This window comes from Coturnix japonica, chromosome 8 (genome assembly GCF_001577835.2).
Source record: "Coturnix japonica isolate 7356 chromosome 8, Coturnix japonica 2.1, whole genome shotgun sequence".
Taxonomy (NCBI): Eukaryota; Metazoa; Chordata; class Aves; order Galliformes; family Phasianidae; genus Coturnix; species Coturnix japonica.
Window position 1 is genome coordinate 21,691,587 of NC_029523.1, and position 24,130 is coordinate 21,715,716.

At 38.8% G+C, this 24,130-nt stretch overlaps 1 protein-coding gene across 2 annotated transcripts in view; it reads left to right on the forward strand.

Annotated features, from left to right (window-relative positions):
* Nucleotides 1-24,130, forward strand: part of ZFYVE9 (zinc finger FYVE-type containing 9) — a 49,077-nt gene that overhangs the window by 4,049 nt on the left and 20,898 nt on the right. For both annotated transcript variants that reach the window (XM_015870564.2, XM_015870563.2), the window contains exons 2-6: nucleotides 9,673-9,777; nucleotides 14,520-14,624; nucleotides 15,794-17,874; nucleotides 21,078-21,177; nucleotides 23,899-24,075. In XM_015870564.2, the coding sequence (XP_015726050.1) occupies nucleotides 14,555-14,624; nucleotides 15,794-17,874; nucleotides 21,078-21,177; nucleotides 23,899-24,075 (2,428 nt within the window). In that variant the 5' untranslated portion in view covers nucleotides 9,673-9,777; nucleotides 14,520-14,554. The remainder of the gene's footprint in view (nucleotides 1-9,672; nucleotides 9,778-14,519; nucleotides 14,625-15,793; nucleotides 17,875-21,077; nucleotides 21,178-23,898; nucleotides 24,076-24,130) is intronic.

Here is a 24,130-nt window from a genome sequence, read left to right on the forward strand (position 1 = left end):
ATTACCAATCATTGTACTGAATCATTTTCAGATAGCACTAATGGCTGCACTCTCTGCATGCCACCTCTGTGTTGCATGTAGAATATATAAATGTCTTGTTTGCTGTAAACATTGCTTGTATGCTTCATGCTTTGATGGCAGCCGAAGTGACAAATCTGCCTTGTGAGTCAGTGGGTCACTTTAATATCAGTGGTGTAAGGGAATGCATTGAAGATACAGAAGCATTCTGGTATGCAGCATCATCTTTGCCTTTCTGTGCAGAGCTGTACTGCATGCTACTAGTTTATATTGTTGCTTCTGTTTGTTTGTTTCTCCTTCTCCCTTTAATATTAACATGAAGCTTTTAAATATATATATATTAAGGGAATTAATTGCATAATGAAGTGTAGTAGGACTTGATAGTTGAAAATAGTATTACCAGGTAATAATTTTTCTTAACATTGTTTTAGAGCTCTGGTTCTGGTTCAGTTCCAGTGTACTCACAAAGGTGGGAAGTTTTCTAATGGAGGCTTGAGGTTCCAACTGACATTCTACATACTGATGCTGAGCCTTGTTTAGGGTTTAGCTTTGTATGTAAAATAATGCAGTGTTATGTTGTGCTGTCTGTTAGCTCGACTGGAGCTGAACTGCAGTTGTCGGTGGTTAGAAAAAATGAGCTAAATCCTAATGCAGACAAAGCTGTAACTGTTCTTTCTGCTATTATCTGCACATGAAAGTACTTCACTGTAGATTTCACTTTGGTAACTATTTTAGGACCGTTTCCCAGCAATTTGTGATTAGTGACAGAGGAATTGGGTGTGATTGGAGATACTGGAAATGTCGTGAGCCTTTGCATGTGTTGCACAAATCTCTTGCCCTGTTCAAAGTTACTCATAATTTGGTAGACTGTATTTTCTGTGTTTACTGGTAATGCTTCATTGTGAGTCTTGCTTACTGACACGTTGTGCTTCAGTTCTGCCAGATACATCCATGGGGCCGGCTAAAAAGGCAGAATGTTCAGTATTGGTCTCATGTGGTGCCTTCTTTGTTGCTGTTGTTGAAGTGGTGGCTGGAAGGAACCTGTCCTTCCGTCTTCTCATCGCTCAGATCAGAGGTCATTTCCTACCAGGTGATGATTGGTAATTAAGCCACGCTTATGTCAGAGATTCACGTGTGCTCTTTCAATTACAGAAGTGCCGTAGTTACTCGAGTAATAATTTGCCTTCTAGATTCTTGTAATGTTTAACGTTACTGTAATGTGGAAGTTTTAGTTTATCTCTGCGATATACTGGAACTCTTTTTATTTATAACTCAATCATTATACATGAGTTCAGTGTAAACATTTATATTTAACTCCGACTTTACAGTTTTATTTGAGGAAACAATGGGCTGAAGTACAGGATTCGTAGAAGATTACCAGCAAAGAAACACATGCTGATACATTCTTCTAAAAAGTAGTACAATGAACTTAAAAGGAGTTGGTGATGTTCAGTGTAAGGAGCACATCAAAGAGCCTTCTAAATCCCATAATAGCTTCTGCATTTGTGAATGACACTGACTATTAGAGGAGCTTTTCTGTTTCCAGATTCAGTTTTGTAGTGTCAAAACTCTTCTTTGAACTCAGTGCAGATGTTGACTTGCCTGTTTGCACTCTGCGTGTGATCTAGATGGTTGATTTGGGATTGCTGAGACAAGCACAAGCCATGTGTAGGTCTCAATGTGTAGTAAATATGTAGCTACAATAAATTCAAAAATAATGGGCAAATCAGATGAAAATGCTTAAAACATATTACTTGATATGTTAAGCAATCAGGTGATGGGAAGCCTGGGGGAGGTTACAGGACAAAAATAGCAGATAGAAACAAAACAATCACAGATTTAATTATCATCTAATGAACCTCCATGTCATTTTTGTTTTCTTTTAAGATCTCCTCACAAGCAGCCATCCCTGAGAGGTGACTCTGGTGATTTGCTTGGGGGTGATTTGGGTGATTCCTGCCCCAATCATCTGCTGAAGATAATGACAGAAGTTTACAATCCCTCTGCAAGTGCTTCAGTTCTGACCTTTGTGTTTCACTTTAAACCAAAACAAGTTTGCTTCCACACGGATTGGGACGTTCAGTGACTGAAGAGGCAACATGTTTAGTTTTTCTGCTTGTGTGGTGGAGCAAGAAAGGCAAGCGGGCTTCAGTTCTCTATTGCAGAAGTGGCCTGGATATCTGGTGCTGGTGATTTCTTAAATATCCATGGGGTGAAACAGAAGACCTTGTGTTGTAGAGCTCCATGTGTGTTTGCTCCACCAGCTGTTGATAGGAGTCGTGCTTACCTGTCTTCTTAGGACAACATGGATTCAGGGAGCATGCTACCTGAAGTCATGCAAGAGTGAGGGCAGGGAGCTGGGCTTAGCTAAGCTGGTGCTTCGAAGAGCTTAATGGTTTTCTTGGCTGAGTCAGTGCAGTGTGTTGGTCCAGTTCTGCAGACCAATACAGGAATGGGCATCACTAGTTAAAGCAGTATCGAAATCCAGATTCATTTCTGATGAGCAGTTTTTTCTCTGCCTGTAAGTATTCAGAATTTGTGAGAGATTCTGTAAGTAGCAGGGAAATTCTTAAACAGTCTGCTAATGAAGAGAACTGTGTTTCACTTTAAATTAGGAGATGCGAGCTTTGTAGTGTAAACCAAATATGATGTTGCATGTAGCGAAGTTCTTTGAGGTGCATTGTATGTAAGCATGGTTTTCTAACATTATTGGATTGAAATCCTGTAGGTTTAAATTGATTTCACTTCTTACCATCTCTTCCCTTCCTTCCCCCTCTGCAGTAACTGCAGCATTTGCACATGATACCTTAGTTCTGGGCGCTGATTACCCAGCAGGTTGCTCCCAAACATACACAGAGCAGCTGAATCCTGCTTGCCTTTTCTTTGGAGAATTTCATTTGGATTTGTTTTTTACTGTGCAAATACCAGTTTTCATGAATGTAGGGTTTTGTTTAAAGACCAGTACAAAACTAGTAAGTGAACAGTGTGATTTCATAGTCTTCATTTCCATAGGAAATCAAATAAAAAGCTACAACACTTGGTAAGTGATAGTACTGAGCTCAGCATGTAAGTTCTCTTCAAATGTGTGTTACTGAAATTGTGAATGTTGAGTTTTCCTAACAGGATGGAGAAGACACAGAAATTACATGTTTAAAGTCTGCCATTCTAACTGTGCCTAGTGAACCAGTCATTTCAATGTAATTTTTTATTCCTTATCTGCTCCGTAATGCAGATAAATGAACTTTTAATATGAACTGAGATTACTTAACAGGCAAGTTTCCTCCTTACTATTAGGGCTTTTTAAAATTTATCTGAGCACTTGTTTTTCTGTATTACAGTGGGAATGGATGCTGTTGCCTGCATCTCAGTCTTATATTCTGTTGAAGAAGGTGCAGCTGTCTCTTATGTGCCCCTTCTATGGTCCATACTCAGGTAGATAGGCAGTTACTGTTGCTGTCCTGTTCTTCAACAGAGCACATTAGTAGTTACTGCATTACTGAGTTGCATCGTGTGTGGAATACTGGCTAGTTCATAATAAATATTTTTCTTACTCTTTATTAGGTGAACTTGAAAGTATGCATTAAACACGCTTACTGGACTATTAACAAATTCCTTTAAATAGTCTCTGTGTTGGAATAGCCACTTAATTGCATTGATTCACACTGTGGCTTTGTATAAATGATGAAAGCTGAATAATATCCCACTATACTTCATGTATTGTTCTTTCTTGATACTTTTCTTAGTATAACTTTAAAAGGTCATTACTGTAAGCATCAGTCTACCTACATACTTTTGTGCTTGCAAGAAATTACGTTTGTGCACTGGTATAGTGCCCTTTATGTTTTATTTACTTCATTTCTAGTTAATATGTCACATGAAAAATGCATCTAAATCTATCATAGATTTGCACATGCATATATATTTTGTATACTTCTGTGGAAGTGGATTTTAGTATGATGGGAACTAGAACTTCCTTATTAAGGTTGGTGGGAAATATATATGTGTACATGGAATGTCTTTGTTCCCTTATTTTTGTGCACTGTCCTTTGTGGTTGTGTTTTGTCCTTTTTTATTTATTTCCATTACGTGTCATTTCTTCAGGTGCAGTTGTACTTTCTTCCTTGAGGAAACATGCAGAAAGTGGCACTTGGGTAGTTCACAAAGCTTGTCTGAACTGAGGGGTTTTGAGCACATGGATGCTTGAGGGAAGCAGGGGTCTGTGCACATCTTGGGAGCTGGATGCGGTGTGTGTGTGTCAGATAGTTCTGTCGGTTTGCACGTAGTCCCTTCAGCACTGTTAAAAGGATGTTAATGGCACTGAGTGTAAATGAGAATCATGCTCATACGCAGCAGTGCAGCAGTGTTGCCATGGCTGTATTGAGTTGTATTGAGCGAGTTACCAGTTAGAGATGCCTTGAGACCTAACCCACAGTGAGCATCAGCAGGGTAGTTAGATCATGATCACAAACATGGGAATGAGCTTTCCTGCATTTCTTGAGACAAAAATAGTTCATAATGTGTCAGTAGTTGTGTGTGTATCTCAGTGCGGTATATTTATATATAAATAGGTCAATACAATAGGAGAAATAAAATCATTAGTAGAAATTAAGTTACTCCCTTTGAGATGATTTCACGTTGAAGGGAGTGTGAAAGAAGCATTTCGTGATCTTTGAGTTTGTTTTCAGACTGATGAGAATCTTTCTTTACAAAGGGTTTGAGAAACAACTGTTTGCTGTCTGTTAAAATGATACTTCCTATTAAAAGCATATGTGGGAAAGACTGTAGGAAACTGCCTTTACACAGCTATCAAAGGACTAAATGTGTGACCAGAGCAGCATTGGACAGAGGATGTGTCCAGCCATGTTGATAGAGGTGGCTTTAGTCAACGATGAACTGATGTTCTTTAAGAAGTGACTGCAGACTTCCAGACATCTTTTCTGTACGGATTGGCCTTTCTCTAAAGAGCAGCTGAGTGCATAAATTATGTCAGTTCTAGCAGCTTCTCTCCCATGTGGGTACAACTCAGAATTGATGGGCTGGTAAATGGTAGCAGAGTGGTTTCCCTCTTTGCCTCTTGTCCTTTTAATCTGTCCCATTCTGATCACGTGGCAGTTCTGGCTTTTATTATCACATATGGATCTTGCTGTCAGCACCTGCAAGTATCAGTCCCCCCGGGGTGGGCAGTTCCTTGGTATTTAACTAGTGATTCTGGGGGACCTTAGTCAGTTCTTCCTATATTGCCCAAATCTAAGAAATATCTGAAACAGTGATCCATGCAAAGGAGACCTTATCATTCTCTACAGCTCCCTGAAAGGAGGTTGTCATGAGGAGGGGGCTTGGCCTCTTCTCCCAGGTATTCTAAACTTGGAGTTTTTAATGCTTCACTTTATACAACATAGGTTTATAAAACACTAAATTTTGAGGTGAGCTTTATGAACGTGTGAGTAAGTTCAGGAAGGGATTTTTCTTTCCTGAGCTCTTCTAGGAAAACTGGTATTGAAGGCAGCAGCACTGCAGTGCAAGCCAGTCTATCTGTTCTTTCAGAGAGCCAGTGAAGGATACTTCTGGAGCTAATCAAAAGTAGTTATATAAGAAGGACATGCGGTTCTCATCTCCAGGTGCTGACAGGCCTGCCTTGTTAGTGTGCTGGGAAAGGATGGGCCTTTTGGCAAGATGGTGTTTGTGCTAAGAAAGCGAATCAATTTCTTTTTCATCAAAATAGTCAAAAAAAAAGGTAGGATTTGAGAATTATATCCTACTCTAAGCTGTTATAAAGCAAGTGTCCTTCTCAGTTGGGCTGCTTTCTCTCATTTAATGGAGGGCAAAGGTTGGTAGTGTTGCTGTAATTTGTCTTGTCTCCCTGTTACTTCTGATGGTGATACTTTCTACATGACCCCTTTGAAGTTGCTGCTCTTTTGACTGCTATGCTGCTGCTCTGGCACACATAAATGTCTACGCTTGGAAACTTGGCTGGAGACAAAAGTGAGAAGAATAGCTTTAAAATAGCATGGGGAAAAGTAAAGGGGAAAAATGCAAACATGAGTGAAATAATTAGAGAAACTGTATGCTGCTTCAGGTTTCGTCCATCTCTGTTTGTGGAATAATCTGTGGGAAAAAAGGACAAACCACTGCAACACTGAAATAGTTTATCTGTTGTCAGCACTCATGGGTAGAGAGCTGGGGTTGTATTACACAGAAATAGCCTGCTATGCCCCAGTCTACTCTCTGATTAATTTATGTTGACTAGGAGGAGCACCAGAGAATTAAGGTAAATAAAATGATATTTGGGCACCTTGAGTTTCTGGTGCAGGAAAAGGATTATCAGGGACTGTCTTGTTAATATTTGTTACAATTTCATCTCTTGCTTCTGTTTTTAGTTTTTCTCATTGAGTGGATTTAAGGCACATTTTAATGGAATTCTTACATTTCAGACAAGGTTTTTTTGAAAAAAAAACAAAACAACTCAGAATTTTGATAATTTTTGTTTTGGACACATTGCATGTTACTTGTTTAATTTACTAAGAGAACAATTCATGTTTAATTCGTGGTCTAATCTGAAGCCCTTGCCACTGCAGCCATTTTCACACATGTGACTCCGATACAGCAACTGCTACATCACAGATGTTCTCTCATGCCCCCCCCTTCCTTCTGTTTGGCACACGCTGGATGAAAACAGCCCAGTACTGTCTTTGTATGGGATGAGTAGCTGTTTGAGAATTGATGAAGTTCAGGAAAGACAGCAACACTAGAGAATGAAGCTCCCATTCATTCCTTGGTCGGGATGTGAGCTGTCCATATGGGTGCTGTTATGACAGTGTATCTCAAGACTGGTGTGGAGGACTGGTTTGTGGGGGGAACAGTCTTAGGCAGTAGTTTGTCTTTCTATTTACATTAATTCTTAAAAGGTAATCAAACACATATGTGTGAAACTTGATGCTTCATCTGTGAGAGGCCAATAAGGAACTGCTGCAGCGATAAACTGCACAAGATAATTCACCATTATTCAAAGCATTTCATCACTTGAGTGAAGGAAAAATCCCACCTTTTCCACTTGTGAAGACTTAATATTCAGATTAACTGATCAGATAATTGAAACTGATTTGTCTAATTCATGTGTGACCTGAAGCTCGTTACCTGTTCACACTCCTCCTTGAAATATTTCTTTCTTGTTGCAGTTTTTATTCTTGCAGTGTTTGAGGCCTGAGTACATCCATTGCATGTCATCTCCGAGTCTCCCATCTGATGGTTCCAGAGTATAGACAAGAAGGAATTTAAGATGCCAGCACTGAAATCTTGGATTGCATTTCTGATATTACCTTGTTCAATTAATCTTATGATAACAAAGTGTGTTAAAATGGCTGCAGATGTATTTCTGCCTACTCAAAGACATCTTCTCACTGATGGCACATCATAGAGGATCTGTAGTGTAGTTAGGAGTTGGAGCCTCGCCAGTAGATGGGAGCATTTTTTAGCATCTCTTCATGTTTTGAGTTTTCTGCATTTTTTTGACATAGTGTCAGAATTTCTGCTCTTTCAATTTCTTCACTTATAAGCTATTCCAGCTCCTGTTCAGATTATTTCCATTTGGTTTTGTAAACATCTTCTACATTTCTTTATGTTGAAGATATTTCTAACCTTGTATTTTCAGAACTCTTTTGATTCTCCATCCTTTCTTTATTCGGGGCACGTCTCTGCTTGTCAAATTTCTCTTCAATTCCTGTTTTGCTTTTGCAGTAATTGACAGGCACCCTATTGAAGCTCCTGAGGGAAATCATATATGTAGTATTATAACCAATATTATCACCCGAGTGATATCACTGTAGGGCAGGAGGCAAAAAGTTAAGCCAACCATCAGCAGAAGAGATAAGAAACTGTGAAATGCACCAAGTAAGCAAGCTGGAACAGTGGAGAGGCAGGGTGGCCTAATTCTTTTCTTTAGAGGCTGGTTGTGATCGTGTGAATCTGTGTTCCTCTGTGTCATGGGCAAAAAATTATTGCATGGTAAGAATGGAGCAAGGAAAATGAATCAGAATAAAGGTTGTGAATACTAAAACTATATTATTGCCTTGAATATTGCCTTCCTGTTAGGCTTGCTGGCTTAGAGCACTGGTAACGGCACAGCATGTTTTAGTTGTGCGTTGCTAGGTCTGATCCATTTCTGATTGGTAGAGATTGAAGTTTGTGGTTGATGTATGACTGACTGCTTATTGTGAAATGTGTTTGATGTTCCTGATGCAGTTGATAGGCCTAGTCATAAATTGTAAAGAGAATTGTCTTGCAAAAGGATCATGGAAACCAAATCAATTTCTTCTGTCTACAGCCCAGAAAAGTGAGTGGTGATGATACCTTGCTCAGCTGCTGTTTCACTTCACATCTCATCATTCTGAAGAGTTCCAGTAGAATTGAATTTTTGCACACTTTCATTTATGCATGCATTAAGAAGCCCATCTGAGGAACCTTGTAATATAATAATTGTTAATATTTCCCAGATATCCACAACTCAGCTTATAGAGGTTGAAATACACATGGCATGAAGATTTTTATTTTGCCTACAGGAACGGTTCTGTTGGCAGGCAAAGCTGTGTGATTTTATTCTGAATTTGGGAACAGCACTACTAAGAGTGCTGCTATTCAGTTCATTGGTTTCCTGGAATTATTACTGTAGCTTATTTCTGAAAAGAATAATAAACAACCCTGGGCAGTTTGTAGTGTAACACCGAAGATTGTTTTAATGTGTGGAAAACTGTTGCTTTTTTTGTTGCTGTTGTTTATTTGTTTTTCCTCAGTTTGTTTGTTGGATTTTAAGATATATTTCCCCCCCCCCAACATACATGCAGCTGCTTTATCAGAGTGCTGATAAATATTTCAACTGTATAACAGGTCAGGTATCAGTACCTTAATTTATTTTGGTCCTTGTTTGGTTGTTTAAACTATGAGCCTTTCTTCTTTGCTCATGGCTGTATTGGGTTCTTGAGATATGTTGTATGCCAGGATGTGGGCCATGAAAATGATCACCTGACCTTGAAAAATGCTGTAATTAGCAGAACAAGGTACTTCTGATGGCTTTTCTGCCTGTGTCTTCTCTGCTATTAAGTGTTGATGCTATGGTAGTGTTTGAGAGAATAAGCTGATTGGGAGTGAAGGGAGCCTAAGATTGTAGGAGGAATAATTTGTAGACAAAAACAGTTTAGCTACAACAAAATCAGTGGGAAGCTGATAAATGCAGTTTACAGAACTCAGAGGGTCATGAATTCCTGTCTAGTATCAAAGCTACTAGCTTTTTATTTTTGGAAGGACTATTGTAATGTAGTATAATGAACTTTAGAGACTAGTTTTGTAAGTATATCGTACTCAAGGTCACCAGGGATACAAAAACAATTAGAGTTGCTGTCTCACTCTGTGAGTTTACGTTTAAATGAAGAATAATTGTCAGTAGGAAGCAATGTGCTTTTTATTAGCGGCCTTTTTCATGAGAATATTGGAGTACAATAGTGACATAGTGCATAGACCCCTGAGTTAAAAGCTGCATATTTAATCTAAGCCATTTAGAGGCTTGCAGCATTTGCCATATGTATCTGTGTTAGCAGCGTTGAAAAAACCTGATTTGTGACGGAACTACCAGTTACAAAATGCATGTTTATGTTTTCTCTTTAGGATCAAGAAGAACACACTGATTCAGCAGAACTGGCTGATTGTGCTGCAGTCATCATGAGTAGGCACAGGGTCATTCGTTTCTTAACAAATGTATAAGAAGAAAAGGTAAGAGGCAACTTCTCTTTAGAATATAATGATTTAGGGATGTGTGTGTGAAATGCTTGAGTTCCTATGTATGTGTATGGATTTACATTTATGTGTACACCCATACATATGTTAACTTGTGCACCAGATGATGGGGTATTTTTAGCATTTTGTGATTTTGATCTTTATTGAGAGTAATTGTCTTGTTATAGGGCAGAGGTGTCTTGTTTTCTTTGGGTGTGGGGAGCAGTCAAATCTTTCTTCCTCAGTCTGTGCTGTAAGCAGACCTTATCACTTAAAAGTACAATTAATGCTGAAATCTGTAAACAAGCTATTCATTAAAATAGAGGTGCTTGACTTTGTATTCCCATGGGCAAATAATATCAAAGTCACTAAGGGGAGCTGCAAAAATATGTGGATATTTTCTCCTGAGATTGAAGATGGTTTTCAGGAGTGTTAGAATTAACAGATTAATTTGCCCAGTTGACAGTCTGTTCTGTGTTGTCATGCTATGAGAAGATGACATTTTCTGGACTCAAACTCAGGATGAATAAGCAATGCTTGTTTTCAGTTTGGTCGTGCCCCTTGTGACTTTCATCTTAGGAGCCTTTCATATATGTTTCTGTTGATGGCTACAGTAAACTACTTGAGTATTTTGTTTAGTAAGAGTTTACTGAAACTTGTATGTTTATAGTATTGTACTGAAACAGAGAAGTCTGCACACAAGGCAGTGTGATGGAAAGTCCTGAGATCTAATTCTGCCTGTTTGTGTACTGCCTGATGTGGAGGCATTTTCATGATGTTAACAGTTGTATGCTGGTATTATTTCCCTTTGGTGCATTTTTTTTAATTATGTACCATTAGTATGATCATGTGCTAATCATGTACTGTTAGAGTGGAGAAACTGAAATGCTGTCAGTTCCAGTAGTGAAGGATTCTTGAGGGTAATGTAAGACATCCAGCATGGAAAGAAGATCATGGCTTATGTAATTTCTCATTGCAGAGACTGAAACAAGTAAGTCTTGCCTCTTTGCAGGTACAGCACAAAGCCTATCTATTTGTACATATCCTTTCCCAAGAAAGAGCAGACATTTAGGACATCTGAGCTATCTTGAGAGGCAGCCTCCAAGGTTAAACCTGTTCAGGATACCAGCAGCTATTATTTAAGATCTTTCTGTCCTTTTCCTTGCTGTCCCTCCCTCTCCAGTAACCTATTGAACTTTGCTTTAGGTCTAGATGCTGTTACAACTAGGATAGTAGTTCTACTTCTATATATAAACACAAACATTCCAGTACATGAACCTTTATGTTTAGATGCTAAGGGAGGGTAAAGCATATAATCTTGTTAAAACATAAGTTTTTAGATTTTTAGAGGTGAAGATGATGTTTCATGAAGAAATTGGCAAGTAAAATTCAGAGTTTCTGAATTATGCGTGATCTGTGATCCAACAGGAGCCTGAAGATAATGATTGTCAGATTGCATATTCCTGTTGGCTTTTTTTTGTTTTAATGTTTTTCACAGGACTGGAGACTTGTGTCTTCTGCTTGCACTGGCATGATCATCTCCTACTGTTCATTCCAATATGTCCTAGTTTAAAAGGTGTCTCATTTTTGGCAGTGTACAGCTAAAATCGCCATTGAAATTTCTTCCTTATCTGTTCATGTCTTCATCCTTACTTTTCCAGAGTTTGATTTGTGTGTTTGTTCCTCAGTGTCTGTCCCTGCCATGGCTTGAAGTAGTTGAGTAATCCTGAGGAGTTTCCCAGCTATGAGTGATCCTGTAAAAAACGTCATTTCTTCTTTTATGCTAAGAGGAAGTTTGGGACTAGAATAGTCCCCAGACTGTCCCAAACTTTCTTAGTGGTACCTGTGAGTTACCATCGAAGTTTCCAAAGGCTTATGAAGGAATACATGTGGTTTCACTTATGTTAGACAGTCAAAATAAATATTTAGGGTAAATTCTGAACCATGGAGACAACAGCTACCAGATTATTGTAGTGTGCTGTTCTAGAACATTTTGTGTTATCTCTTTTGATTGTGGGTTACTGGCCGTGCAGTTGAAGTATTTGATCTTAAACTAGTAAATATATGAGATGTTGACAGTGTATTGATCAAGATGCATTATGGTTGTATGTCAGGAACATGAGCACATTTGCTCCTTTTCTGTCAGGAAGAAAGCAGTAAGGACTTCTGTGGATTTCACGGTTGTTTTTTTTCTTCGGTGGAACCCCAGGGAAAATGTGGAGGTTGGGGTGTTCTTTTATATAAGAATTATAATCTTAAATCTTAGACCTGAGGATTCACAACTGACCTTTTCAGAGAAATACCTACTTGCATAGACAATAAGATCTCATTTGCGCTGGCTGTGAGTTTAGCGACTGTGAGTTTAAAAATAAAAGGTTCTCTTGTGAAATGTCAGTATGTGAAATAATAGTAATGTTTGTTAAAAAATGCTTTCCCTCTTCAATTTGCATTATGGGCATCCATCAGTCTGGATTTTGACTCAGTGCATGCTTGTGCACTTGCATTTGAGCTTCAGAATTCCAATGGTTACATGTAGTTGTTTACATTTTAGAAGTATAGAATAATATCTCTCTACATATTGGACCACAGGCAGAGGCCAGAGCTTGGCTTTACCTTCTTCAGGAAAATAAGTATGTTAAAGAATGTAAAATTTAATGTTGTAGTAATTGAAATAAACCTCAAATTCTAGAAATACACAGATAACATTAAAACAATGTTTAGTGTTAAATGGGAAAGTTCCTCTGACATGCTTCTTGTCTGTATCTCTAGTGTGAAGGAGCTGGTTTTTAGTTGAGCTGGAGTCTAGCTGTCAGGTCTAACACTGTTTCTTACTGTAAAACAAGGTTCTCACCCCTTCCTTCTCCATTTCTATATTTCACAGCATTTGAAAGCCAGTTCTGAAGAGAATATTTTGGATGGTGTTCAGAGAACAGATCAAATCAAGGTCTCTCTTTATGGTATATAGGTTATGACACACATTTCTCAGTGGAAATGCCTTCACTGGTAGTGTTTTCAGGAAATGAATCGCAGTGTCTTGTTGCTCTAAGCCTTTAGTAGCACAAAGACCATCTTCCTACTGTTAAGGTGGAAAGGTGAAAATGTTATTTATTATATTGAGTTGTAGAAGGTTATTTAATGACATAGGCTTTTGTTTTGTTATTTAGCTCCCCTGTCATCCTCCTTTTTAACCTATCTTTTGATGGAACTGCTTACTTCTGTGCCCTTTGCTAGATTTCAGGTGCTTGCTTATCACAGAAACAAGGATCATTAAAGCAGACCTTTTAAGAGCTAGCATCATTCTACTAACACCAGTTTACTCTCTCAACAATTTTTACAAGTAGGAATCTTTGAAGCATCTCTGAGAAATGAGTGAATCAGAATACTGCCAGCCTAGGAGTCATTACAAAAACAGACACAGAGTTCAGGCTACTTGTTCAAAGCCATATGTACTAATTGGTGTTAGCATGAAGCTAAAAGCTGGATCTTCAGATTGGTGCATAGTTGGCTCTCTGGTTTTCTGGGCAATGTTATTTTCTGACTGATGTTGGAGCGGTTTTGCTCTCACCGTTACGGTAATCCTTACAGTTAGACATTAATGTGGCAATACAAGGAAGGCTGCACTGACATCATCATTTGGCTTTTGAAATGGCTTAGGGAGTATTGCTGGCTTTGACTGTTCTGTTTAAATGCTCAGGTCGAGGTCAATGTTTTCTTTGAATGTAAAAAGTTGAGACAATGCTATCAGATGCTGAGGTAAGCACTGATGGTGAGCTGGGAGGGTAAAAGCCTGTGACTGGCTTTGATGTTTTCAGGGCTGTATTGTTGATTGTATTTTTGCCTCAGCAGTTATGGTAGCAGTTCTTTCAAAACTCCTCCTCTCCTTCCCTGTGTACTGTGCTGGAAAGAACATCTCAGTGGTTTAAATAACGATGAAAATTGCAGTGATATGTAATGAAAAGAAAAGCTCAAAACATGAGAAAATTGTGGTTTTGTACATAGGTTGCATTTTTCTGATCCTCAGTTAATGCTGCAAAAGGAAGAACTGCATGATTCTCGTTTTTATCATATTACCGTGAAGAGACTCTTCTAAACATAGATTTCTAAATTGCAGAAATCAATTTGATGTGCTTCTTGTGTATATTGTGCTCCCAAGTCCTGGAAAGAAAATCCCTTTATTTTGGCCTCTCAAAAAGACCTGTCATTAACTGGGAAACGTACTGAACAAAACGCATGGACACACACACAGCATTTTATAAGTTCTGTGGAGTGGAATACATTCTGCTTTGAACTGACACAATTTGCAAGCCCGGTTTGGTTACTATTTTTAATTCATCTGATGAGGATATTTTCTGTTCCTCTAACAGCCAGCATGTAAAAGTGAACCTGCATTCTTCAGATGCTGTTTCTGCAGACACCTGGTTTACATCAACACTTCTACTTTGTGTGTAGCAAGATTTTAAAAAACATATTCTTCTGCAAATGTTTGTAAATGCTATAAAAAAATCAAGATTTTGCTTATATGTTAACTTTAAAAAAAATACTTCCATAAACTTGGAGATAATACTAAAATCTAAAGCAAGTTTGGGGAGGTTGATAATCTGAATTAAGCATAAATAACTTATATACTTTTGCTTTATGAGTGTAATGTATTTAAAGTTTGATGTATAGGTGTCATCTTTGACACTTAAAACAGAGGAACTGAAACGTAGGTGCTTGATTGTACTTTGTTTGTTTGTCAGGTTCAGACAAGAATCTGGTGGTCATTCCCTGACAAATGGAGAACTATTTCCAAGCAGAGGCATATAACCTCGATAAGGTTTTAGATGAATTTGAGCAAAACGAAGGTGAGTAGTTTTGAACATGATCATAGATGTGTGATGTACTGCAGGGAAGACCTGTGGACAGGGAGTGGTCTATGATAGAATTTTGGCTTTTTTGAGTTAAAAATGTATCTCAAATTTTGGAAAATAAATCTATTGATTTGATATGGAGTATCTTCAGTACTTGCTAATAGCATTTTCTTCATCTTCCATTCACCTTGCTCATTTGTTTAAAAATGTGTTCTTTTCTCGTTTGATTGAAAGCCTTCAATAAACATTTTAAGGAAAGGCTGTGTGGAGCCTCATCTCAGTAGATAATGGTTTTTATGATTCATTTTAAACAAATGAGACCAAATGTCTTTATTCTAAGTGGCTTTTGTAGTTTTGTGAGACTCAAGCTTAGAAATGTTTCATTAGGTCACATAAATTATACAATGAGAGCTATCATATTTGAAGTATTAAGGTTTTGCTTTTCTAATTGCTATTTCTGTACTGTCAAAGAGGCTAAACATTTAATGGGTATGAGAGTCTTTCTAGGCATTTCAAACTATGTAAAATATATTAATGGATACTTTTAAAATTGATTATCCTAATTCATAATAGAATCGTAGAATGGTTTGGGTTGGAAGGGTCCTTGAAGGTCACCTTGTTCCAACCCCCTGCTATAGGCAGGAACAGCTCCCACTTAGCCCAAGCTGCTTGAAGCCCCATCCAGCCTGGCCTTGAAGGCCTCTGGGGAGGAGGTGTCCACAGCCTCCCTGGGCAACCTGTGCCATTGTATCACCATCTTCACAGAAAACAATGTCCTCCTAATATCCAGTCTAAATCTACCCACTTGCAGTTTAAAGCCATTTCCCCTCATGCTACATGCCCTTGTGTACGAATTCTCTCTGTGCCTTTCCTGTAGGCTCCCTTTAGGTACTGGAAGGCTGCTAGTGGCTGGTACTGGCCCGCTCTCAAGCAGTTCTCTGCCTTGTATCTGTGCTTGGATTCAACCTGATACTAATTGGCTACATCTGAAATTCTTAAGTTCCAGAAACATCTTGCAACAAGGCAATTAATGGTTGATCAAAGATGCTGATGGTTGATCAAGGATACTAATTTTGCAATTCTACTGATGTTTGAACATCTTTTTGTTTATGTTTGGGGCGTTCTAATACAACAGAGTTAAATTGTGTAAACAATTTTTTCAGATGCCACTGTTTCACCTACGCTATTGGGTGCAAAGTGGAATCAGATTCTAGATCCACCTTCGTGTCGTCTGTCAAGTAACCCGACTGTGGCCGATGTGAATGAAGCTACAACTCCTAATGAATGTCAGCAAAGATTAAAGTCTTTCTCCTTGTCTCATTCGGTGACTACAGCAACAGGAGGAGAGGATCACTGTGCTAATGGAAAGGATTTTAGCCTAAGCCCAGAGACTCCAGTCATGTGGATTGATGATCAGGCAGCAGCAGACGATCAGTTAATTAAAAGAAATAGTAATCGGGATGATCAGTGTAACACTGTGGAATCTGGAGAAAAGAAGTGTGGAAGTATAACTTGCTTGCCAGAGGAGAAAAATGTGCTAGTTGTGGCGGTTATGCATAACTGTGACAGAAGAGCACTGCAAAGTGGTGACTTGCTGGACTGTAAAAATTACAACAGTCAGTCCCTAAAGGACACTATTAGCTTTACACTGGATAATGAAAACCAACAGAGTGATGAGTTTAGTGTTACTGTAAATGGATCCATGGAAAAAGATACAGATACGGAAAAGCAAGTGAATTGGCTTTGTACCGAAGATGACTCTAGAAGTAATTTGTTTAATGCTTCATCTGAAACCTTGACCGTTGCTTGCCCCTCCTCTTGCTTAAAGGATGATTTTGATATGAGTAAAGATTCATGGCTTTCAGAAGCTACAGCTGCAGGGATTAATACAGTGACTCTCTGTAAGAGACCTGTTGATGGTATCATTAAAATGCAAGAAAATTGTGTATCAGTTGAAAATTTTAGTAGTAAAGCCATTCCACAGAGAACTGATCTAGAAGTTAAAAACTCTTCTTCTGGTTCAAGTAATGGAAGCTTAGGAGAAGATACAACCCAACAAATATGTTCTAGGCTATCTGGGCTTGAAGAAACTTGTCCATCTAATGTGGCTGGAAGTGGCAACTACACGGAATGTGTTGCAGAACATTTTACCTCTGAGGATGGTAGTGCCATTGAAAATGAATTCATTGAATGTGATAAAAATCTTAGCACATCGGAAGTGCGCAATATGGAAGAGTGTTACCCTGAATCTCAGGAGATGACTAATTGGGAATTGACTAGATTGAATGAGATTAATAATAAGCCAACTGTGGAAGAGAATGAAAGACTTCTGCAGACAAAGCAGCCTGATGAGGCGTGTAGTAGTAGCAAAGAAGGTGGAGATGGGAAGGTGGAGGCAGGCATAGACCTAAAAGGGACTGGTACAGACAAGCTTGAAGGGTCCAGTCTCTCTGATGGGACAGGTACCTCAACAGCAAGCTCTCTGTCTAATGGTTGTGATTCCTATGGAATGCAGAACCCAGTTGTTCCTCATGTTCCAAAGACTTTACCCTCCAAGGAAGACTCGGTGACTGAGGAAAAGGAGATAGAGGAGAGCAAGTCAGAATGTTATGCAAATGTTTATGAACAGAGAGGAAATGAAACCATAGAAGGGAGTGGACTTATTTTAAACAGTGCTGATGACCACGTAAAGAAGAACTATATACATAATCTCTGTAGTCAGGTGCCATCCCTGCAGGGGCAAACTTCACCAAAACCAGTGACTAACCTGCAATCTGTCAGTGTTCCTTTTGGTGGAGCAAGACCAAAACAACCTACAAATCTTAAATTGCAGATTCCAAAGCCATTATCGGACCACTTGCAAAATGATCTTGTTCCCCCAAACTGTGGAGGTAATAGTAAAAACAAAAACATCTTTGTTAAGACACAATTAGGGGATAACTTGACAGCAGATGTGTTTCCTGGTGAAGCATCATTAAATGCCCCTGTTACTGATACTAATGGAGAACACTTGGAAGAGTATGAATCTGGAATCTCTAGTAGTCCGTGCCTTGCAGTAGCCCCAGATAGTCCAGATAATGATCTCAGAGCTGGTCAGTTTGGAGCTCCAGCCAGAAAGCCTTTTACTACTTTGGGTGAGGTGGCTCCAGTTTGGGTTCCAGATTCTCAAGCACCGAACTGCATGAAATGTGAGGCGAGATTTACATTCACGAAAAGAAGGCATCATTGCAGAGCTTGTGGGAAGGTGAGTTCGTAATCTTTGAGTAAGTTCAAAGCATGCTTTCAGTGCTTGTACAGTGTAAAAATCAAAACAGAGCTTCCTAAGCAGCTGGTTGTACTTAACTGTGACATCTTCTTCCTGAAAAGCTGTGTTTGATTTGTGATGGAAAAATAGACGTTTCTGATGTCTAATCTCTTTATGCTTCTAATGAGGAATAACTATTTGTATTCATAGCTATGAGAATAATCCTGTATGAGCAGTGTGTTAGTTGATTGCAGTCAGCAACAAGCACTGAATTCACGTAGAACCGATATGAAGTGGGGAAGTGCAGGAAACTAGTTTGCATGAATTACTGCATCATTAATTCCATCAAAGGCATAGAAATGTTGATGGGGATTGGAAGTTCAGTATCACTGGCACTGTTGGTGTTTCACGTCTGTTCAATTCTGTCCTTTTAAGCTTTCTGTACTGTCTTATTTTTTTCATATCACATCTTCTCTTGTAAAGAACATATCTTTGTTCCTGAAAAAAATATATAGTCAAGTTTTCTGTGTTTTGATGGATGGATACGGGGTGAGAAATTTTGGAATGAAGACAACCAACATTTTCCTGAAGTTGATCAGAAGATCCCTGCATGCAATGGGCATGATCTTTAGCTACCAGAAGAGTGCAGGGAGGCAGAATAACTTGAACAAAGAACTTCAAAGAAGGCAAATGTATCTGGAAAGCTCAGACCCTTAAGTCATTTGTTTCTGTAAGCAACCTAGCAGAAAGCGGGCTTACTCTTCCATGGTAGACCATGTATATGTACCATTTCTCTATTTAGTAACCAAAAAGCATAGCACTCAGTTTCTTCATTGCATCATCATGTAAATAGATTTTAAACAAATCTGATTTTAGGGCCTGCTGAGAAGTTGTTGCCAGGACACTTTAGAAGCCGCATTTCTATTTACAACTGTGTTTTCTGCTTTTTTTGCTTGCTTGCTTTAAATAAGCTTATTGCTGATATTTAATGATTTTTCTGTAATGACCTGAACTGCACAAATGAGAAAGCAGAAACTGAGAATAACCTTATGTGAAATGAGCAGAACATTAATAGTTCAAGGCCAGAATATGTGGTGTCTTTTTTTTTTTCTTTCTCCAATTAAACTACTTGAGGAACACAACAAACCTTGAGAAGAACAACCAGCATTGCTTTGGATGATACATAAGAAATAGATGAAATAAAAGGTCTCTCTGCTCTGTAGACAAAATTATTTCTCAGTGATGAAAATTACATGTATTGGTATTTAATATTCTCAGAGTGTTCTTAGAATAATCCTCAGAAGGGCTTGTTTCTAGAAGCTTGTGATAGCTAATATTGCTGGGCCAGGTTTGCACATGTGCATTCAAAAAATGCTGTAGATAATTCTGTGAAGATTCTTTTTATGCTTTTTAACATTTTCTTTTCTATAAAGAAAGCATTCATTTATTAATGCTTTGCATTGGTGTGAGTCAAATACTACCCCAGCACTTAATGCAGATTGCTTCACAACATTCAAGACGTGTAATGTTTTTGGGAGGAGAGATACCAAAGGCTTTGAAAGGCAAGCTCTATTGAATCTAGCTGGTGTGGCTTGAGACATGCCCAGCTGTTTGCTCTGCCCTCTGCTTAGGATAGCCAGTGCAGTGCAAGCTGTGTTTGACAGCCTGTGGTGTGAGAAACTGCTGCATCACAGTAACACTTGCACTGCTTCTATTAAATGCTTAAATCTCCATTGAAGAGTTGGGAAGATAATCTTCATGTTTGACGATTTCTTGTTTCTGGTCATGGGAATAAAGATTTTTGAGCTGAAGCTTTAGCACAACGAAGGAAAAAGACAAAGCGTGGTAGAGGTGAATGTGTTTGTTTGTATGATTCGGAAATGAAAGTGGCATGTAGAAATAGTTGAGTGGTGCCTGGGATGTCTGCCTCTGTTTTTAATATCAGGGGAATAATTGCAGGGTGAATGGAAGACACCAATCCCAGGGGAATGATCAGAAGCAATACGCTGAGAGTCAGTTTTGAATTAAGACTAGGAGTCTGAAGAATGTAGGTGAACACATTCATAAATTTTGCCTTTTATATTTGTGTATTTTCCATTGGCAGATGCAACAATCGTCTGCAATAGGAAAAACATAAAATTCTTTTGTCATCTTTTTGCTGACAGTTGAAACCGTGTTTTCAACTTTGATGTAAAAATCATCAGAACCTTTAACAAAGAGGAAAAGGTTTTAAAAGTACATTTGTGAGGTTTTTTTAACATCTGTGGAAAGGTGGCGTTTTATTCCTGCATGAAAGTGTTTGTGTAGGCACGCTTCTGTTTTGCTTCCAAAACAAATTTGGTTGCTTGGAGGAAGCCTCAGCACTGTTTCCTGCCCCGGACTTGGAAACTGCTGGGTACAGCTCAGGTGAGATGTGCTGGTAATGAACTGCACATGTTCATTACCATGTAATTTTGAAGCATTTTGAATTGGGTCCCTCTTAGCAGCCAGCATGTGTAAAATGCAGTTATGATTTCTCTGAAGTGTTGTGGTGGTGTAGTGTCTGCAATTAAGTAAATATGAGCTTTTTCTTCTTTTCTTTTTTGTCCTTAATAAATGAAACAATATTTTCCTGCAGTACCACCATCATTCAGGTTTTTAAAATATGTTATTTTATCCATTGGACACTTAATGCTTTCTCATACATCAGTACTCACTTGTCTTGTCTGAGGAATGCATCTGAAGAGATTCAATAGTTAGAGTTACTGATATAGATGAACCATCCTGCTGCAAATAATGATTTGTTTGAATTAATCTCTGCCTCAGCAATCTCATAGAGAAAACTGGTGGATTTATAAAGAGTTGATGCTAGAAAGTAATCATGCCTTTAAGACTGATGTTCATTTTCAAGTTGTTAAATCAGTGAGGGATTGTAATGTGGTAGGAATTTAATAAGCCATTGTCATCTGTGCAAAACGTGTTGTAAAAAATAGCACCATGAAGTACCAGTACAACATGCATTTCAGTGCTGCAGATACTGCTGCTTCACTGGGATTGGTAGGAAGGGAAGCTGGGCAGATAGTAATCCCTGTAGCTGTATTGGGAAAATACTGATAATTTGCCTCCTTATTTTGCATGTCAGAGCTTTACCAATGTTCTCTGATTGTATCAATTCATTGCATAGTCTTGAACAGCACTTCAGTTTTTTCCTTTTTGGGTTGCAGGTATTTTGTGCAGCGTGCTGTAGCCTGAAGTGCAAACTGCTGTACATGGATCGAAAGGAAGCCAGAGTGTGTGTTATCTGCCACTCAGTACTAATGAATGGTAAGTGGAGAGAGAATCTGAAATGCACAGCTTTGTTGGCTTTGTGCTGAGTTGCAGTGATGACTTAAAAAACAACAATGAAAAAACCAACCCAGGTGTATTTGTATGGGTAAGTTTAGTAAGTCAAGGGCTCTTGAGAAATCAGCTTGTAATCTCTGAGGAAAGTGGGAATTCCTCAACTAAACATGATTAATAAAAGACAAAAACTAGAAAGGTTGCTGTGAGTTCCAAAACTCGTTCGTGGATGCTGTCTGGGGGATTGACCTCAGCCATTCCATACATCTTACCTTCCAGGCCCTTGAGCATCTTCGTAGCCCCGCTTTGGATGCTCTCAGATGGCTTTATGTCCTGATGTGAAGGTGGCCAAAGCTGCACACAGTGGTGGAGGTGAAGGTGCATGGTGCAGATCAGAGCAGGACAGTCTCTTCCCTCCCCCAGCTGGCACTGCTGGACCTGCTACACCCCACTTGGGTACACTTGGCCCTATTGGCTGCCAGGGCACGCTTCTGCCTTGCTGTTGACTGTATGCTTTCATTTTCCGTCTAAGCACTAGAGAAATATCTGTGCTCAGCCAATATGGCCTTCTGCCTGCTCACTTGACTTCTGGTGCTCTGGAATCATCTGTTCCTATGCTCTTAAGAGAGGACTCTTAAAAGTGAGCAGCACGGCTGTGTGCCCAGTTTCTTCAAAAGCAGATTCCCAGGGAACCTTACTAACTTATAGGCCAAATGTATAAAGGGACAGGAAATGCAGGCAGTGCTATTGAGAAGTTAAGAGCGAGCCCCAGCAAAGACAGTGTTACATTTTGAAATGAAGAAAATAGCACGTTTCAGAGAGTACAAGAATGAGTACATAACACCTGGCATGAGACAGCCGGCTCCTTTTAGTGGTGAGTAGGATTTGTTTTCAGCTGGGGTAAGGAGGAATATGAAAATATTTCAGTTGAAACCAGAAGTGTTCTTGTAAAAAGGCATAATAAAATTGATCATGTTATAATGATTTCCTTTTAAAAGCCTTTCTGTCCTGTTGCCAGGATGGAAACACATTAATGGCAGCAAAGAGTGACACCAGCGCTTGGTTTATTGTTGAGAGAGAGCTACTTAGGTGTGCTGCCTCCCAGTTACCTCTGTGTTGCTATCCCCGCTGCCTTGCTTTGTGGTGTTGCTTTTGGTTACTGATTATTTTCCCCATTGTGTGATGGTGTCTGATCTCTCCAGTCTTCTTGCAGTTTGTTTTCCAATAAGGACTTTTTTTTTCCTCTCAGTGCAGCAGGATAAGCATCTTTGCACAGTTTTGGATTTGGCAATAGGAGTTGCAATTTAAAAACCATTAATTCATTTGGTTGCTCAGTTCCTTCTTTGTATTTTAGTAATATGTTGAGGGAGGATTGTGATGGTTTTTTTCTGACACTTTCTTATGAGCAGACTATGTACTTAAGAAGCTTCCAGTGCCACTGTTGTTGTACTTTTCAGTTAGTAGATATGCAAGTTAGTAGATATGCAGTGTTGGCACATTGATAGATAAGAGAAGGCTTTAAAAATGCTCTTTTGCTCTTTTACAAATTTTCTAATTATGGGATCTTGGAGAAGTAAGTTTTCAGTGCGTTTTTAACTCTTCTTTCAGGACACTTGCTAAATGCATACAGAATTGCTGTTAAAAATAATTAATCTTTCATCACAAATGTCAGTACCATTTCTATTGGTAGTATTTCAATCTGCTGGTCTTGCAGACTGATGGGAAGAAGTAGAAGGCTTTGTGTTCCGTTTCTTTTTCTCTTTTTTTTTCCCCAGTCTTGTTATCTTCACATTGGCTTTATGACAACTATAGCCAAAGGAACCCAAAGATGTATGTGAATTTTTTCAGACTTAGAAGCTGCTTTGAGAATTCAGGTAGTGTCATATTTATGCCAGGCTGGAGAGTTGCATTTATTTGTAACTAATGTGGACAGGCTATAAACACACACTTGGATTTTCTGGTAACTTGCATAGCTACAAGTCTTCCTTGCAAATGAAGAAGTTGTAATTTGGAGGTTTAGTCTACTTAGTCTCTGGACAGAGGAAATATTTCCCTGTGATGGATGTTTTTAATAGGAGTTTGGTGCATTATAGTTTGGGCAGTTAGATTAAGGTTCGAGTAATTCCTTCAAAATTGATAGTTTATGGGGTTTCTTTTGTTGTTTGTTTTTGGTGTTGTTGTTTTTTTTAATAGTGAAGAATGTGAGTTCATTTGTAAATAGTCGACCTTGAATGTAAAGAAGTGTAAGGTGCTTTTTTGTCATATACAGATGATAACCTACAGGACATCTCAGTGGATTTATTAAACATTTGAAGTAGGAATGAGGAATGTCCATTGAAGTCTAATGGAATACTGTGTGATGAAGATACATATGTGATATAAGTATATGGAATATAAATATATATAGAAATATATATTTGGAAATGCAGAATGAGACATGAAGAACTTAAGCATCAAGTTCAAGTATACTGTTAAAGCTTTCAGAAGATATTTCTGTACAAACTGATACTGTCATTGCATAGCATCAGTGATCTTTCTCCTAATGCTGTGTGTTTCACTGTTAAATTATGGTCTCTTCAGCTTTTAAATGAAGAGAAATTGTAAAGTGTCACTGTCCAGAGCTGCTGTAGCTGAGAACTTAATGCAGTGTTTGGGAGTCTTAGGTACTTTCCTCTGCTCACGTTTCTTGTTCTTTGTTTGATTTAGCTCAAGCCTGGGAGAACATGATGAGTGCCTCAAGCCAGAGTCCTAACCCTAACAATCCTGCTGAATACTGTTCTACTATCCCTCCTTTGCAGCAGGCTCAGGCATCGGGCGCCCTGAGCTCTCCACCTCCCACTGTTATGGTACCTGTGGGAGTTTTAAAGCATCCTGGAGCAGAAGGTAAGAGTACTTCTGTTCTTTTTCCCTTTCAGTTTAGCTGTAGTAAGAAGTTGTT